The sequence below is a fragment of the Ptychodera flava genome, chromosome 21, assembly GCF_041260155.1.
Source record: "Ptychodera flava strain L36383 chromosome 21, AS_Pfla_20210202, whole genome shotgun sequence".
In the NCBI taxonomy this organism is placed as follows: Eukaryota; Metazoa; Hemichordata; class Enteropneusta; family Ptychoderidae; genus Ptychodera; species Ptychodera flava.
The window spans coordinates 28581959-28601595 of NC_091948.1; the positions used below are offsets into that span (position 1 = coordinate 28581959).

Below are 19637 nucleotides of genomic sequence, written 5' to 3' on the forward strand. Positions count from 1 at the left end.
AGCTAATTTACAATTTGCATATCTAATGAGCTTTCACAGCTCGGCATATATGGCTTGAAAGACTTGGCCAACGGTAATTACACTTGCTATGTAAAATGGTGATACAATGACAGCAGTCAAAGAACTTTAATATTTTTATTTCAGCTAATTACATATCTGTATACTTCATGACCTTTATGAATTAATCGGCGGTGATTATTGTTCATTATGTTGATCATAATACTTTCAATGAAGTTGCAAACATGTGGCAAAGGTTCAAATTTACACATAACTGTATGAAACACGTGAGCATTTTCAGTTCATATCTGGTTAAATTATAGTATATTTAGTACTTCATCAACAGATTAACAGTTATCGTGATATCAACCCATAATTTTACATCACAAAGACTAATTCTGCCAATTTTTTTTTGTTTTTCAGTCATTTTATAAATTTTGCACTGCACAAGATGATTGAACAAATTGCAATGTTTGAATTTGTAAACACAAAGATAAAAAATCCTTTGGTCACAGATTAAATTATTTTTTGAAAAGAAATTTACTCTTAAACACTTTTAGCATATATTCTTTACACGGTCATGTATTTCAAGGAAAATATGCCTATTAAAAACAGTAATTTCTTCACTTTCAATTTTTTTTCAATACTATGACAATTATCAGCCATGAGGTTATACAAACACAAGACCAGATAAGCGTTTTTCATCATTTCCACAGGACTCTTTGGAAAATCCATTAAAAACAGTTAAAAGTGACTTGAAATGATCACTTGGTATACATTTAATTTACAGATGCCAGGTTTTGTATTTCACATGCACTCAGGTCAGTAAGGAAGTGCGTCATTACTATTTTGGACTGTTAATTCTTATTTCTGAATTGTTTAACCTTTTTCCACATTGAACTATCTTTAGGCAGTTTATACTGAAGCTTATAATTTTTTGATTGATGTATTTAATCATCTTTTGGGTTCTTTGGGTCCATATCCCACCTCATGCCCCTACATCATCAACTATTTACCAACAACTCCATGCCAACAACCAATTACCTGACCTGGCCACACTTTAGAGAAGGTACAGCGTCATTGACGGTATTTTTATGATTTATTCAGGTCCTGAGCCATATTCAGATATGCGGATTTTATTCTAGGTTGGTACAAGGACAATGACCTATGTCATAACTACGCATGTCAATTGGTTTCACAATCTGATTAGGTTATCATTGCTAGTTTCTTTCTGTGTATTCTGTTCAATCTGTTTTGCTCCTTTTTTTAGGTTGCATATTAAATATTTTTTTGACTCCACATCCTGTGTAGCCGCATGTACTTACAAAATAAAGATTTATGTGATAACACATATCCAAGTCCACAGAGCTACGCCCCCTTGCAGGACACAGCTGTCCTCAAGACACTTATGCATTGCTGGCATAGACATCTTGGTATGTATTATCTAGGTACCCATATTTCTATAGTGCACACAGCACTTGACCTCACCAGCCTGTTTTTTCAGGTCCTGTGTCCAGTTTCATTCATTCTACGGAAAATTGAGATCTACATGTACGTCCTCAGCAGATCTGCAATAGATCTACCCGGTAGATCTACTGCTTCATCTACTTTTGTGCATACTAATGAGGTCATAGTTTAGAAAGAAGATGAAATGTACACAAAATGTGGATGAAAAATTAGATAAAATGTAGCGGGTAGATGTAATGTAGACAAGATGTAGACCTACTGCTTCATCTACTTTTGTGCATACTAATCAGGTCATAGTTCAGAGAGTAAATATAAGGTAGATGAAGGGCAGTCAAGATGCTGATGGTGTCAATTACATATTGATAAAAAAGAATGTGGTGTAGACAAAAGAACAAGAAATTAAATGCATGGAGTGAAAGTCATGCAAAAGTTTTGAAAATGAAAATGCAATAATTATAGTAATGTCAAAATATGGAATAAAAAATGCAATAATAATGGCCTTTCAATTGGCCTACAGTATGTAAGAGTCCGAGAATGCTAGTATCTATTGGACAATGACCAATAGTAAACGAAAGAGCACACCACAATTTTGGGGATGCCACTTGACCTTTGACACTTCCTGCAACTCATTTATTATACACGCATCTGATTCTGGGCTTTCCAATAGAGCAAGGGGTCTGATTTTTGGTTCATAGGGATAACTATGGGAGCAAAGTTTTTTGACAAAATGTCATATGACCAGCCACTTCCTTACCTCATTAATTATGTGCAAACCTAATTCTGGGCTTAATAATAGAGCTGGAGATCTGATTTTTGGTATATAGGGATAACTATTAGATACTATATTAGATAGACAAAATGTCATATGACCTTGATGACCTTTGACCTCAAATATACATATGTATGTCCATAACTCGGTAACACAACAAGTGCTAAATCCTTCATATTTGGTATTATGGGAGACCTAATGATGCCACATCCTGTACCTCATTAAATATGCACATATCTAATTCTGGGCAAGCCAGTGGAGCTGGAGGTCTGATTTTGGGTTTATAGGGATAACTATGGGTTACAATGTTTTTGACAAAATGTCAGGTGACCTCGATGGCCTTTGACCTTCATTTCACAAATTTACCCATAGCCTTTCATCTCTTTGCATATCTATTTCTCATATTGCCCCTGTGCATCAAAATGTCTTGAAACCTGATCATTGCTGCTTTGCAGCTATATTTAAAGTAGTGTTAAAATGCTGTAAGCCTGTGAACACAGCCTTGGTGTGAATATGCAGCAGTGTTATCATATATTGACATTTCAATTTTATTGCTTGACTGAATTGCAACTGTCAGCAACTATAAGTGGACATGACACATGCAGGTTGACGAGCTGAAGATAGAATATTTCAACATGATAAGGCAGTGTTGCCGCCAGGACGCGCCCTTGCGACAATGTCCCCAAAACGGAACCCGTTGTCCCGCATTCTAGCCTACTTCGGGTCACCTCGGGCGCATTCGTGAGTCGACTGTGTTGAATGCAGTCTACAAGTAATATCTGTTACTAAACGATGACCTTTGTTAGTCCCCATGGACACCGTCCGGGGGGACTTATAGGTTTGGTCATGTCCGTGCGTGCGTCCGTGCGTGCGTCCGTCCGTCCGTGCGTGCGTGCGTCCGTCCGTCCGTTCACGCAGATATCTCAGAGATGCCTGAAGCGATTTCATTCAAACTTGGTACAAGGATTACTTCATATGTCATACAGATGCACGTCGATTTGTTTTGTGATGCTATCCAATATGGCTGCCAGGCGGCCATTTTATTACGATTTTTTCATGTACAGAGCCATGACTCAGACATGTTTTAACCGATTTTATTCAAAGTTGGTACAAGGACATTGACCAATGCCATAGATATGCACATCAATTTGTTTTGTGATACGATCCAATATGGCCGCAAGGCGGCATTTTGTTACAATTTTTTCATGTACAGAGCCATAACTCAGGCATAACTCAACCGATTTTATTCAAACTTGGTACAAGGATATTGACCTATGTCATGAATATGCACATTGATTTGTTATGTGATACGATCCAATATGGCCGCCGTGTGGCCATTTTATCACATTTTTCATGTCCAGAACCATAACTCAGACATGTGTCAAGTGAATTTATTCAAAGTTGGTACAAGGAGATTCACCAATGTCATACATATGCACATTAATTTGTTTTGGTGATACGATCCAATATGGCTGCTGTGCGGCCATTTTGTTATGATTTTTTCATGTACAAGCCATAACTCAGGCATATCTCAACCAATTTTAATCAAATTTGCTACAAGGACATTGACCTATGTCATACATATGCACATATATTTGTTTTGTGATACGATCCAATATGGCCACCGTGTGGCCATTTTATTACGATTTTTCCATGTCCTGAACTACAACTCACACATGTATCAAGCGAATTTATTCAAAAGTATTTTTATCACAGACCTAATGAAGAGGACTCTATCCTCTCTGAGGACCTGTAATCAAAGTACCCATTAACAAGTGGGGACTGTGTCATCAACGATGACTTGTTTTGCATAATTATTTCCAGGTTTGCACAGTAAAAACGTACTTTCGGAGCTATAGCCATGGTTAAAAATTAATAAAACGTTGCACTTGATATCATAATTTGCTTGACCGTAGTCCGTCTGAGTTCTGATTGGCGACAGATAGGGAGATATGGTAGACTGCTACAATCAGCTGAAATTCAAGCATAGTGACGCGGTCCTAGTAGCTATTTGTTCAGTAAAACTAAATTTGTTACAAAATAATACAAAATTTGATTGATAACTGACGCTAGTTGTCCCCAAAATGTGTAGAATGTCCCCCAAAATAAACTGTAGTGGGACACAGTGTCCCCTGACATAAAATTCCTGGCTGCAACACTGGATAAGGTGTAAATCAAGAGATTGGAGTAGATGCAAAAAGCAAAATACTGAAAAAAGAAGTCAAAATTGTACTTTAATATTTTAGGCTTTCAACAGTGTTTGGCCTTACAATAATGGAGGTGGAGGTGGCTGAAGGATTTGAAATGTTTTTAATAGTATTGAGGGGGATCTAAACAAAATTAAGATTTCAGTCAAGATCCCTTCAGCCCCTCCCCAGTATTTGTAAATGCAGCCTTACAGACAGTTTGGATAAAGAGGTTTTTGTAGAATAGAAAGTACAAGTTGATATGCAAAAAGGTATAGCTGTTAATATGTTATTAATCATTGCTCTAATAGGTTGCACGTCATCTGCTTTTGGGGCTGACTGTGCATTGACCTGTCACTGCAACCCATCTACTTATTGTAGAAGTAGCGATCAAACCCAGCTGTGTTCTGAATGTCAAGAAGGGTATACTGGCCCAGGTTGTCAAGGTAATATAATCCTAGAATCATCGCTGTACAATTTTTAGCTCCCATAGCCATATGTATATATGGCAATGGAAGCTATTCTTATAGGCTAGGGAACTGTCTGTATGTATGTATGTCTGTATGTCTGTATGTCTGTCCGTCAACATTAAAAACTCCAAAACCGCTGCACATTTCATCTTGATATTTGGTGTGTACATGGATGATGGGCTGTAGATGAGATTTTGTTCAAATGAAGTTGTCATTGCCAAAAATATGCAAATTAAGTGAAAAAATGTACAAACAGTCAAAATTGAAAAAACTCAATAACCATGAAAAATTAGCATGTAAGTACTGTGGGCTGACCTGAAATGATTGTGCACATCTTGGGTCAGTATCTTGGACTTTCTATTTTTCATGAATTTTTTTGTAATTTTCTCCCATTTTTGGTCAAAAAATCTTCTTCTTTTGAAACCACAAGTCCGATTGATTTGAAACTTGGTATGGAAGTGCATGGGAGTGACCTTTCGCAAATTGGTTGTGGTGAATCGTGGTGAAATTTGCATATTTTTAGTTTACACGTCCATAGACTCCCATGTATATGGCAGATCTCCATAGACTCCCATGTATAAGGCCACGAAAAATAAAAATTTAGTTTCTCATCCTATTCATATTGCAAAAAGGATGCAGTGACACAATTTTTAGTCCCCCCGGATGAAGTCCAGTGGGCTTATAGATTGGGTCATGTCCGTCTGTTCGTCCATCCGTGAGTCCATCCATTCACGCAGATATCTCGGATATTTTGACAAAATGTCATGTGACCTCGATGACCTTTGACCTCAAATATACATATTTGTCCATAACTCAGTAACCACAAGTGCTACCACTGTTCATATATGGTATGATGGGACACCTTATGACGCCACATATTTTACCTCATTAATTATGCACATATCTAATTTTGAGTGAGCCAATAGAGCTAGAGGTCTGATTTTTTGTATATAGGGATAACTTAGCAATACAATATTTTTGTCAAAATGTCACGTGACTTCGGTGACCTTTGACCTCAAATATACATATTTGTCAATAACTCAGTAACCACAAGTGCTACACCCTTCATGTATGGTATGATGGGACACCTTATGATGCTACATATTGTACCTCATTAATTATGCACATATCTAATTTTGAGTGAGCCAATAGAGCTAGAGGTCTAATTTTTGGTATATAGGGATAACTTAGCAATACAATTTTTTTACAAAATGTCACATGACCTCGGTGACCTTTGACCTCAAATATACATATTTGTCCATAACTCGGTAACCACAAGTGCTACACCCTTTATGTATGGTATGATGGGACACCTTATGACACCACATATTGTACCTCATTAATTATGTTCATATCTAATTTTGAGCGAGCCAATAGAGCTAGAGGTCTAATTTTTGGTATTTAGGGATAACTTAGCAATACAATTTTTTGACAAAATGTCATGTGACCTCAGTGACCTTTGACCTCAAATATACATATTTGTCCATAACTCAGTAACCACAAGTGCTACACCCTTCATATTTGGTATGATTGGACACCTTATGACACCACATACTGTACCTCATTAATTATGCACATATCTCATTCTGAGCAAGCCAATAGAGCTAGATGTCTGATTTTTGGTATATAGGGATAACTATAGGAGAGAAATTTTTTGACCAAATGTCATGTGACCTCGATGACCTTTAACCCAAAATATATGTTAATGTCAATAAATAAGTAACCAAAAGTGCTATGTCCTTTGTATTTAGTAGGATGGGAGACCTTATGACAACACACGCTTTACCTGACTAATTATGCACATATCTAATTCTGGGCAAGCAAATAGAGCTAGAGGTCTGATTTTTTGGCATATAGGGATCAATTAGCAATATAATTTTTTTTCAAAATGTCATGTGACCTCGATGACCTTTGACCTTGATTATACATCTTTATGCATATCTCAGTAACCACAAGTTCTATACCCTCCAATTTTGATAGGATATTAGACCTTAAGATGTCACATCTTGTACCTCATTTATTATACGCATATGTATTTCTTGGCTGGCCAATACTGCTAGAGGTCTGATCTTTTTTCCCGATTTAGAACCATAACTTAGACATGCCTCATGTGTTTCAAATTCTGAACAACGACATAGACCTATGTGCCCATAGATCTCAACATATACACTCCAGTGATTCTTAATGACCACATTTCCCTGCCCCATCAAGACTAATACTCCTATTACAAGTGGGGACTATGTCATTGTGAATGACTTGTTGAGTTAATGGTTGTATCACAGTATTCAATATTTCTAATTCTGTATTTTTTCCATTTTATATTCTGAATAAATACACTAAACATATTCACTGTCTCCAGTACATTACATTTAAGTATTTTCACTTCATGCACTTTATCCCTTTCACACATGTTCAAATATCTGACCAGAGAACAAACACTAAATAGTCCAGGATGGGAGCTACGGTGTCATTGACGCTATTTTTGAATTCTGCATTTGTAGCTCAGGTGTTCACAAACATCAGCTAATGTTGCACTCATATCTATCTCCCTATGTTTGTGTGTGTGTCTTTATGTCTGCTTAAGTGTGATTACTCGAGATGACTTATCAGATCAAAATCAAATCTGGTAAATATATTTGATTCTGTTCATTTAGGAATGGCAAGAACTGATTGGTTTTTGGTGTGTGTGTCTTGTATAATTAATGATAATCTTCTTACAGATATTCTAGAAAGACCCATATGACATATTTCAAGGTCATGCAAATTTTATGTTGGAGCTGTTCATTTGCTTATTTAGTGAACTTTCTAAATTAGGGATGTATATCTGATTGACTTGACCAAATTTGATGAAACTTTCTATGTACATTGGAGATACTATGATGGTAACAGTAGTGAAAATCATTTTGCATTTTTTTGGAGCTGATATTAATTCGCATATTGAACTATTCTTATCAGGGATATACATCCGATTAATTTGTCCAAAATTGATGAAACATACATTGAGGATACTATAATATAACAATAATGACAAGTAATTTTGCATTTTCAAATCAGCTAATCACTAATTTGCATATTTAACAAACTTTAATAATTAATGATAAATATCTGGAATGGATAGACGAAATTTGATGAAACTTCTTGTGTACCGGTATATTGAAGATAATATGATATAATAGTAGTGAAAGTCATTTTGCATTTTTATATCAGCTTATTAATAATCGTCATATTTAATTAAGACACTTGTTGTTTTAATTAGATAAATGTCTAGATAAATGTTACAGTGACTCATTTGCATATTAAATTAGCTTTCCAAATTAGGGATATACACTACGATCTCCAATGACTTGACCACAGTTGATGACACTTGCTATGTATATTAAAGATACTATTATGTAAGATTATTGAAAGTCCTTGGGTATTTTTACATCAGCTAATAACTAATTTGCATATTCAATAAACTTGAAGGGTTTTCTTGAAGGTAAGCTAGGAAACTTAACTAATTACATCAATGAGACAGTGTTTTTGTAGTAGTAAAAGACAGTTTTTGATTTTAAAGTCAGCTAATTTGTAATTTGCATATTTAATGAGCTTTCATAAATTTGCACCTAACATTTATTTGACCAAAGGCAATTAAACTTGCTACATAAAGTAATAATTCCATTATATGATACCATAAAAAGGAATTTAATCTAATTTGTGTACTTAACAATTTTTTTAATTCAAATTATGCATCATGAATACTGCATGTGATGCCGATTATAACAATTTTAGTGAAGTTACAAACTCATAGCAATAATGTCAAAGAAAAGTGAAAATTTACAGACAACTACAACATACACTGAAACATTGGTGCATTTTCAGTTCATATCTGGTAACAAGTTACTACACATTACTGGAAGGGTCCAATCACACAACAGGGGATTAATCTCATAGTAACATACGGACATCTGTTTAGTACATATTGCACTCTCAACAACTGAGATGAGAGTTCTTGCAGGGTACGTAATGTTCCCGCAACTCCCTCACAAAATGTACTCTGGAATGCCATTGTTTTTTCAATTATTTTTCCTTGGAGATTTAGTTTATATTCTGGATGAATCCATTTATAAATCAATCTTGAGGACTTCTGCACATGAATTCCCTTCAACTCTGAGTATAGTTCATTGCTCGCCTGAGTGACTTGATAGTCACAGAGATTAGTTTGTGTTAGTTATATCAAGTGAAAATGATCAAAAGTAAACATTTCAGAAGATGACATATTTACCTACCCGACTTGCACAGCTGGCAACTTTGGTCTGGATGTACGATGCATTGAATTAGCATACCTTTCCCCTTCTGTCAAAATCGTCATATGATTTGTAAAAATATATAGCGCAACAATTAGTAGCCTTATTTTCATACCTGCTACTTGCATGCACAATAAATTAATGTCATAACCATAAATATGTCTAATTGGTACAGTGCCTCTTAATTGTAATGATGGTTTCTTTGGTGAGCTGTGTACCTACAAATGTCACTGTAAAGATGGTGCCCCCTGTCATAGAGAAACTGGTGTGTGTCCAAATGGAGAATGTGCGCCAAGATGGAGTGACTCAACAGGTACTGGCCGTTGTCAACAAGGTGGGTAAAATAATAGGACTTTTGTCATTAAGTGAATCCTTTGAGCAAAAAGAATTCTGTTGTAGTGGTTTACTAGCATGCCCATTCCATTAGAAAAGTATTTTCAAAATTCTCTCGGTAGCTCAATATGTCCAGTAAATGAAGAACTTTATTAACTGTGAATATCAGGAAGGTTTACAGATTCATCACAGAATATTGTAGGATAATGTCAGAACTTCAAGTAACCAAATTTTTCACAGTCTTTTTAACCTTTGGCCCCTGTTCCATAATAGAAGAGTCCTTTTGATATCATATCCATAATATGTGAGTCCTTGTGATGTAACATCCGCCATACCCAACATGCTATTCCAGCAACTTCTCCGCAATGGCGATACACATTTGTTTTCTCTCTTGACAAGGGTGATTTTATCACTCACATGCACAGCATGGTCCAAACCAATTATTTTTTAGTCATCACACCAGTGTGATATGTCTAAAAATAATGCATCAAATTTGATGAAAAGTGGTACGGATGTTGATCTTACAGCGTTGTAATGCCTGCAAAGACATTAAGCAGTATCATGTCAATTAATTGCTGCTTTGCATACTTTGATGAGTTTTCATAATTAAGGTGATATGTCTAAAAATACTGCAGCAAATATAATGAAACTTGGTGCAAATGTTAAACAAGAAGTGCTGTAAAAGTGTATAAAGACATTTAGCAGGCTCATGTAATTAATTTCTAATTTGCATATTTTCTGAACTTGCCGAATTATTTTACTTTGTCCAGAAATACTGCATGAAATTTAATGAAACCTGGTACAGATGTTGAACTCTCAGTACAGTAATAGTGTGCAAAGACACTTAGCAGAACTATGTCAATTAAATGCTAATTTGTGTATTTGATGAACTTTCCTAATAAGCGTGATTATGTCTGGAAGTACTGCATTGGATTTGATGAAACTTGGTACAGATGTACGTGAACTCTCAGTGCAATAACAGCATGCAAAGACATGTAGAAGTAACAAGTCAGTTAGTTGCTAAGGATTAGTAGTTAGAGTGATACATCTAGAAATACTGCAACAAATTTTATGAAACTTGGTACAGATATTGATGTCAGTGTTTTAATAGAATCAAATGACATTTAACAACATCCTGTTGATTAATAACTAATTGACTAATTTAATGACCTTTCATAATGAAGGTGTCCAGATTGGTTTAAATTTACATTTTCACCACCAGGGTATGGATTCATCAACTTGTGTTGCATTTTTAATTTTGCAATTTTACAGTGAGTCGCAAATGGGGTCAATGGGGCAGCTGGACAGAATGTATCGGTATTGATCCTTGCCCACCTAACGTTGATCGGAGGTCACGAGTATGTGAAAGCGTAACAAAATCAGAAAGTCATCGATATTTATATTGCCCAGGTGAAGAAATAGATACAAGGCCATGTGCCAGACCTAGCAATGTATCTTGTCCTGGTAAGTTCACTGTAGGGTGATATGTTAGCGTATGAATGCATTTCAATATATGTGTTTCACTTGTTTCATTCCCATTCATAACAGACTCTAATATTCTGTGGTACCTGTTTGGAAAAATTGTTTGGGTAGTGGCTGCTAGTAAAAAACTTATTCACAATTTATACTTAAAGTCTGGTTATTTTTGGACCCCATTTTCAGTCTATATAACTTAAAGCGTAAATTGTAGGACAAAAACATGGTGCATGCACAGTGTAGAGCCAGACTACCACAAATCTGCTGTCACTGGCTGAGCCATACATGAGTAAGTTGCCAAAAACATTATTGAAAAATTAAAGAAATTTGGTGAAGGAATGAATGAATAAATGAATGTGTGGTATTTTCTTTCTTCAGAAATGGCAATCTCTGAATCAATGGATTATCGGCAAAGTGAATTTTAAATGTACAGCAGGACTACATGTATCGTACATGTATCTGAAATCATCATCAATGCATCATTTTAAAAATGCGACCTAACGGCTCTATAGCTCCGCTGTGTTTATGTAGAGAATAACTATTTTGACACATGTTGATGAAGAAGGTGGAAATCTTTGATAGCTCATTCCAGTGGCCAGAAAAAAGTGGCTAAAATAGCTGCAAAATACACAATTGAAGATTTCATCATAATTTGAATATATCACATTGGATCATCCCTAAGAACATGTCAAACAAAGCTATCTGACGAGTTTTTTTTATAATAAAATTTTCTGACCAAAAATGGCGAAATTGCCCCCAAAAATAAAAATTGCAGATGTCACCATAATTTCAATATATATATTAAAATAATCCCTTGGAACCTGTTTACCAAATATCAAAGCTATGGACTTGCAGTTTTTGAGAAACAAACTTTTTGACCAAAAATGGCAAAAAATTGCCCCAAAAATTCAAAAATTACAGATTTCATCATAATTTCAAAATATCACATTTAGTTCATCTGTAGGAATCTGCATATCGAATTTCAAAGCTATCAGACCAGTACTTTTTGAGAAACACATTTTTTGACCAAAAATGGCAAAAATTGCCCCAAAAATACAAAATTGCAGATTTTGTCATTGTTTCAATACAAATCATTTAGTTTATCTATAGGAACCTGTATACCAAATTTCAAAGCTACAGATGAAGTATGGCATAAACCTTCGCCTCAGATCGCCTCCGCATCGCCGCTAGATCGCCTCCGAATCGTTTCTGACATCGCTGTCGCCTCAGTTTGTTTATTTTCTATATCGTTTCATTACCGCCTCCGTATCAGCCTTGCATTGCTTCCGCAGCTGCATCGTATCAAGTCAATTTCATGGTCCCAATTGGCCATGGTATATTCACTCAAAAATGCAACAGCAAAGTTGCCATCTTCAGAAATTTCGCTGCCTGGCATTGCCGATGTTTTTGAGAGTAAAGGTATACAAAATGAAAGATCAAATACATGTGTCCGACGTTATCCATTCATGAAATGTTGCTTCAACACACAAAAATGGGAACAAAGTTGAAACATATTGTGATTATAATTCGCTACTTTTGCAAATTGCTTTTATTTGATATGAAGTTTGTATACCATTTTATATGCGAACATTTTTGTAACAAGATAGCACTCTGCCAGGGACAGACATTAACGGTTGCAAGTGAAAGTCACGTTCGGGCACCTGCAACTGAAACACCAGTACCGGTTGCCCGATGAGACAAGTGTCAAAAAATGACGTGGGACAACTTTTCCGCTGACTAGAAACCCAAAAATGTGCGGTACTGTATGCGGATGACCATTTTAGATGACTGAAATTAGTATTTTTACGCGTAAATACATGTACATGTACGTCCGTGAAAGCGCACAAGAAAAAACCTGGCCATACAAAGTAAGGAGAATTGCTAAAATAATAACTACAGTGTATCATATACTAGGTTAACACATACAGTGATGCCGCCATGAATTCTCCTAACGCTTTACACAGTGACCTTTAAACTCGATTGACGTGAATAAAATATGACACAGAAGGAAGTCCATGACCTTTAGTCACAACACATTGATAACAGTCTTATAGCGGGAACTTCCGAGTGTTAATTGCTACGCAATTCATACTATATAGTTATTCTCCGCAACCAATTATCCATCAAAAATAAAATTAATTTTAGGCAAACTATCGCACCGTGTGAATACGGTTTAAATCTGAGTAGGCCTACATATGTCATGCCGCGCCGATCACTCTAAATCACGTACCCACATCGTCCGAGACATTCAAAGTCATAATTATTAACCGATCATTTACCTTTAACTAGATGAAATCTTGTCTATATTCTCAATTTTTGCTGACTTTTGACGAAATGACATCGATTTTTCACGCTCACATCCGATGTCTTTTAATTCCGTGCAGCCAAGCAGAAATTGAGTCGGTCGACATGGCCGCGACCTCGTGTCGACCTCTGTGCTCTGATTTTTTTTTTAGAACTTTCAACAAAATCATTGCATGCCATCTTACAAAAATGGGCTGTGCCATGTCTCCGCATTTCTAAATATCATTGTTGAGATAAGTACATGACACAGCAGCAGTGTTCGCGCTAGGATTTTTTTTCAAATTAGCCACGGTCTGCTAGCGTGGCTAATTCATGCAAGAAAACATTAGCCACAGCAAAAATTGATTAGCCACGCAAATATTTTACTAAAAACATAAAGATGTGCAACTGATGTGACTCTGTTATTCAAAGTGAACAATGTTGGACGTCATGGAACATTTCTAAACACACCCGGGCAAGAAGACAAAAAATTGCTAGCCCCGCCAGTTTCCACTGGCCTGCCTGTGACTTGTGGTTACGCTGCCTGCTCTCCAGCTGCAAAATGTGAGGGAAAAATTTCGTCTGACATAAGGATTTTTTACTTATAAATTTATGAAAATTGTGTACCAAAAACTATAGCAAAATACCACAGACTTTTTTCACCCTGTCTTTGAAGATACTACGAATCAGTCATTTTTTTAGCGTAGAGCATGACCGTTTACACATGATATAACATTGCAGTACCTGATCTGATAACAATACTATGCTTTTGTGCTTTCCTACAACCACGGGAGCTCCATGTGAATTTCTCTGTGAATACAATAACTTTATGCATTGGAAGCATTCTGCTCCTTGATACCCATGTAATAATTGTGGAAATAATGAAATTACATCAACAGCAACAACAACAAAGCACACACAAAGTAGCATGCCATGCGATCGAAGTGTCCGATGCGCAATGGTGCATGGTGGTTGACTCCCACATGCATGTGTTGTATTCAAAAGCATGGACCGTCATGATGAGCGCACTATTTGTTGAAAGGGGTTAAGGAAATATCACGAACATTTACAAACCCAATACGTTTGATAAGATTACCTTACTGATGAAAGAAAGCAATAAAGGGTAACCAAGTAATGGAGAATGGAAGTTCAAGTGACGGAACTGCAAGTAAACCAAACTTATTTGTGGTATTTTTAATCCTCGGTCCCTCTTCCCTAATAGAAGAGTCCTTATTTGATGTCATATCCGCCCTAGCTGTATGCCAGCGCGGTTGTGTCAACGTCGCGATGCGATGGACGATCATTTTTTGCTCACGTGTGAACACATGAGCATATGTCGCAGCGATGTCTGTCTGTCTGTGTGTCTGTCTGTCTGTTGGTCCATTTTCTCAAAAACGGCTGAACGTATTTCAGTCAAATTTGGTAGACATCTTCAGAATTCAAATGGCTAGAACTGAAAAGGTTTTGGTGGGCGTAGCTTGGATATTAATGAAGTTATGAAAGTTTTAATTTTTCTGTTACGCCGCGTATGACAAGTGAAAACAATCGACTGTTTGAGGGCGCTGTGAAATGTGCTTGTCCAGGTTGGCTACAGCTGGATAGCCCTGCGGTACGATGCTGTGTGTTCCGCTACAGCTAATAGCCCCGCTCACCACAGCCCTGCAAAGACCCGTACGTAGAGTTGGTGACTTCAAATCCATTTTTGGACTTGACGTAAAAAGCCAAATTACTGCCGAAATTCAGCGTTCTTGAGCCCAAGTCGTATCCCTGCCTACCTCAGCTACTCGATCGCTTCCAAAAATGCCAGTCTTTTATTCTTTTTTCGTAAATAACCGTCGATGTCGGCAACTCTCTCGCTAGCCCTGCGTACGTACGCAGTGTACGCTGTGCATTTCCTGTGTGCGTTCCTAACACACAGCGTACAGTGCGTACGTACGCAGGGCTAGCGAGAGAGTTGCCGACATCGACGGTTATTTACGAAAAAAGAATAAAAGACTGGCATTTTTGGAAGCGATCGAGTAGCTGAGGTAGGCAGGGATACGACTTGGGCCCAAGAACGCTGAATTTCGGCAGTAATTTGGCTTTTTACGTCAAGTCCAAAAATGGATTTGAAGTCACCAACTCTACGTACGGGTCTTTGCAGGGCTGTGGTGAGCGGGGCTATAGCTGTAGCGGAACACACAGCATCCTACGCAGGGCTAACAGCTGGATAGCTCTGGTTTCAACCACGGTCCCTCCGTGTTTCAACCTCGTATTGAACATTAAAAATATGATATTTTATTACTCATTCAACTCACTATTCAAGATAAAATATCGTTTAGCAAATTAGCTTTATCCTTGGTAATTGATTGTTTCCCTCGCTGCTCGATCGCCAGAAATGAGTACATACGTTCTCTACCTTGCCTCATGGCATGGAAGTGCTGATGAATAATAACTTTGGGTCAAAGGTATTGAAGTGTCCAATCAGGTTCGTGCACAGAGTCCAAGGTCATGACCTACTTCATGTACTTCTGCACTGTTTTGATTTTGCTTCGCCAAGAAACGTGTTCGTCATTGTCCATAGAAGTATGTTTGCTCTCCTTTGAGGTTGTTTGTGAAACAAATTCCGGGATAGGCCTTGGAATGCATACGATCGGCATCGCGGCAGTGCATGTAGCTAGCCCTACGAGTATGACGAGAGTGTCTGGCTTTGGCTACGCCGCCTCCCACCTCCGGTAGGCGGCGTAGCCAAAGCCGGACACTGTCGCCATACTCGTAGGGCTATGCATGTAGCGTACCATGCTTGTGTAACTGCCGAGCTCAACGTGCATTCACGGTTGATACTCGTGTACAATCATGATGTGTTCAATTCTGATGAAGATTCATAAGTCTTACTTTGGCAGTCTTTTTTCCGTACGATAATCCCGACAATACGTGTTACTGTTAGACGAGGTGGCCATTTTATGATAAGTTTCAATACTGCACAGCTACATAGCGTCACTATCGTGTGATCGAGGTACAGCGTTGTTGAACGGGATACAGAAACTCTGCAGAGGGAGAAACGATCGTTGACATGAACAGTCAATGTACTTCAGCACGTAGTCCGCAGATAGCGGATCGAGAAAATAAACGTGTCCCAGTAAATAACGGAATATTTATGTACATTAACTCGATATTAATCAAATTTCCAGCTCATCGCAAAAAAAATGTATTGCAAAGATTAATTTGTCACTGACAAATACTGTACTGTATGGAAACAGTCTGTAGAATTGTTCAACTTCAAGTGGTATTACCCGAGACAAACACTTGTGTTGTCAATTTTGATTTCATTTCATAAACTTCATACTTCATCGAGTATCGTGTATTTCAGCCTTTGTGAAGCCATTTTATTGATATTTTCAATTTTGTCTTGGCTTTGTTGTGGAACATGTTGAATTGTCTCCGTGGACATGTAGGCAAAAGTGTGACGGGGTCGAAGTGACTTGGGTACCTGGGGCCGACCAAAACCAGTGTGAATTACTGGGGTCAAAGCGGACAGCGGCCGGGATGACGTGTTCCCCAAGCGAGCTACCTTCAGAAGTCTGTTTCATCGCAAAAAACGTCAACTTTTAAAACCCGTCATTTATTTACTGATGTTATTCTCAGCATCACAAACATATACGCCTCTGCTATGTATCACAGCAAATAGTTATATTTGAGCGCCCCGTAAATGGGATCCTCGTTTTTTTGCGAACCCGGAAGTGTGTCTTGCTCAATGCATTTCCTACCCATAGCGAGGGAAACTGCCCGCGTTCCCATGCTCCCATGCACCCTTTTTCAATGCCAGTGCAACGCCATCTGTGCAAAATTTGTGGTGGTATGCTCCCGTGTCATGGAAAACCTCTCTTATTCTAACAATGACGTAGTTGACTTTGGACTTCGATTCGTAAATGTGATGTCCATGCAGTGAGTTTGGGTTGGCGCGCTTATAATGCAATCTTCGCCCGCCTGCGGTCCGATATCCCGCATTTATTAGCGATATTTATCTGTTTTGACTTGACCAAAGTTGGCAAAACTTGCTATGTACATTAAAGATACTATGATACAAGATTATTGAAAGTCATTTGACATTTTTTTCAGCCAATTCCCAATATGCATATTTAATGAACCTTCCAAATTAGGGATATATACTGGCATTTACTTGATAAAATTTGGCGAAACATGCTGTGTACATTGATCATTATACCAGGTTATAACAGTATTGAAAGTCATTTTGCATTTTCATGTCAGCTAATTCATAATTTGCATAAATAGCTAACAAGCTTTCACGGTTTGGCATATAGAGCTTGAAGGACTTGACCAAAGGTAATTACACATGCTATATTGTGATACAATGACAGTACTCAAAGAAATTAATTATTTTTATTTCAGCTAATTACATATTTGAATACTTAATGACCTTTAGAATTGATCTGTGGTGAAATTCATTGTGTTGATCATAACACTTTAAATGTAGCAAAGCATGTAGCAAAGGTTCAAACTTGCACATAAATGCAATATATAATGAAACACGTGAGCATTTTCAGTTCATATCTGGTCTTTCTTGACAAGAGAGATTTCATGTGTCACAGCACGATCCAAATGAATGACCCTTTTATTGGAGGCATTTCACACATGACTACAACAAATTTCATTGCTGTATTGTTTATTTTTATCTTTGAAAGGTCTGTGTTTTTGCGTGCTGCTAGGCCTAATCACAGTGCATGCATGATGTACTGTAGACCCACCTCAGTTGAATTTGTACGGAGCTTGACGTCAAATCGTATGGTTTGTTTGTCTTTTTTCTGAGATTAAATTCAAGCTGCAATTTCCTAGAAATTCGTCTTCTTCATCCCAGAATTGCATACGTGCTTTAAAATCGAACTTAGATGAGGAATTTCATGTCAGTTACATAGGCTCGGAAACGTCCGTCTCTGTGTTCATTTTGCTGCGCAGGCAATGCGTTTCTACATGTCGTTTGCCCCTGATCGACTTTGCTACTCTCCTCAGCTGTCTCCTACACTTCATACCATAGCCCACCGGGCTAGTAGAGGTACCAAAAGTTACTTGCCCTGCGGTAAAAACTGCTAGCCCGTGAGTTCGGGGTAGTTAATTTGCTCACCCCTTTAAAATATATACATGCCTATACTGGTGAACGGAGTATTCGGGTCGCTTCCAGCACCCGGAAGTAATAGTGCAGAGGCGATCAAAGTTGAGTGATTGATCCGACAATGTGTCCAAACAATTTGGGGCGAAAAATTCAATTCGCAAGCGTGGCTAATGACTTTCAAAAATTTTTCGCAAAATGAGAAATTTATTCGCATTTTGCGAGTGTGGCGAGCACCAGCGCAAACACTACAGCAGGCCTGCTCAGCTGTTGATAGAGGTCATGGCAAAAGGTCGTTTAAATTAGCAGTAAGCATGGTGAGCGATTATGCATGGTTGCAGCTTCAAAAGATCGCGATTTTTGCAATCTCGAATATTGCAAAAATAAATTGTTCGCGTATCGTTCTTTTTATTGTCGACGCAATGCAAGTTTAAAATGAAAGGACACACCTTTTATGGGCGGGAATGAGGCGATGCGCTAGTGAAATGATACGGAAATGATACGGAAACGATGCGGAAACGATACAAAACAACCGAGTGAGCGATGTTTGATTGGGGGTTTAGCGATGCGGAAACAATACGGAAACGATACGGAAACGATAATGAGGCTAAAAAAGCGAAGCTTTGAGCGATACTTTATCTGTATCAGATAAGTAGTTTTGGAAATACACATTCTTGACCAAAAATGGCAAAAATTGCCCCCAAAATACAAAATTACAGATTTCATCAGAAATTCAATATATATTACTTAGTTCATCTGTAGAAACCTGCATATCGAATTTCAAAGCTATCAGACCAGTACTTTTTGAGAAACACATTTTTGACTTCAAAATGGACAAAATTGCCCCAAAAATACAAAGTTGCAGATTTCATCATAATTTCTATTAATATCATTTAGTTCATCTATAGGAACCTGTATACCACATTTCAAAGCTATCAGATGAGTAATTTTAGAAATACACACTTTTTGACCGAAAAAGGCAAAAATTGCCAAAAAATACAAAATTAAAGATTTCATCAGAAATTCAATATATTTTACTTAGTTCATCTATAGAAACTGTATACCAAACTTCAAAGCTATCAGACCAGTACTTTTAGAGAAACACATTTTTTGACCGAAAAAGGGCAAAAATTACCTTAAAAATGCAAATTTGCATATTTCTGCACAATTTGAACAAATCTGAAATCGATCATCCCTAGGGACGTATGTAGCAAATATCAAAGCTATCTGTCTGGTAGTTTTGAAGAAGGTGATTTTTAAAGATTT

The 19637-nt window shown here is 37.3% G+C and overlaps 1 protein-coding gene across 9 annotated transcripts in view; it reads left to right on the top strand.

Moving 5' to 3' along the window:
* The window catches only part of LOC139121920 (polycystin family receptor for egg jelly-like), a 302374-nt gene that overhangs the window by 209560 nt on the left and 73177 nt on the right, over nucleotides 1-19637 (top strand). For 8 of the 9 annotated variants that reach the window (XM_070687234.1, XM_070687236.1, XM_070687233.1 and 5 more), the window contains 3 exons: nucleotides 4731-4865; nucleotides 9351-9509; nucleotides 10781-10972. In XM_070687234.1, coding sequence (XP_070543335.1) covers nucleotides 4731-4865; nucleotides 9351-9509; nucleotides 10781-10972 — 486 coding nt within the window. The remainder of the gene's footprint in view (nucleotides 1-4730; nucleotides 4866-9350; nucleotides 9510-10780; nucleotides 10973-19637) is intronic. The other variant, XM_070687235.1, reaches the window with a different exon arrangement.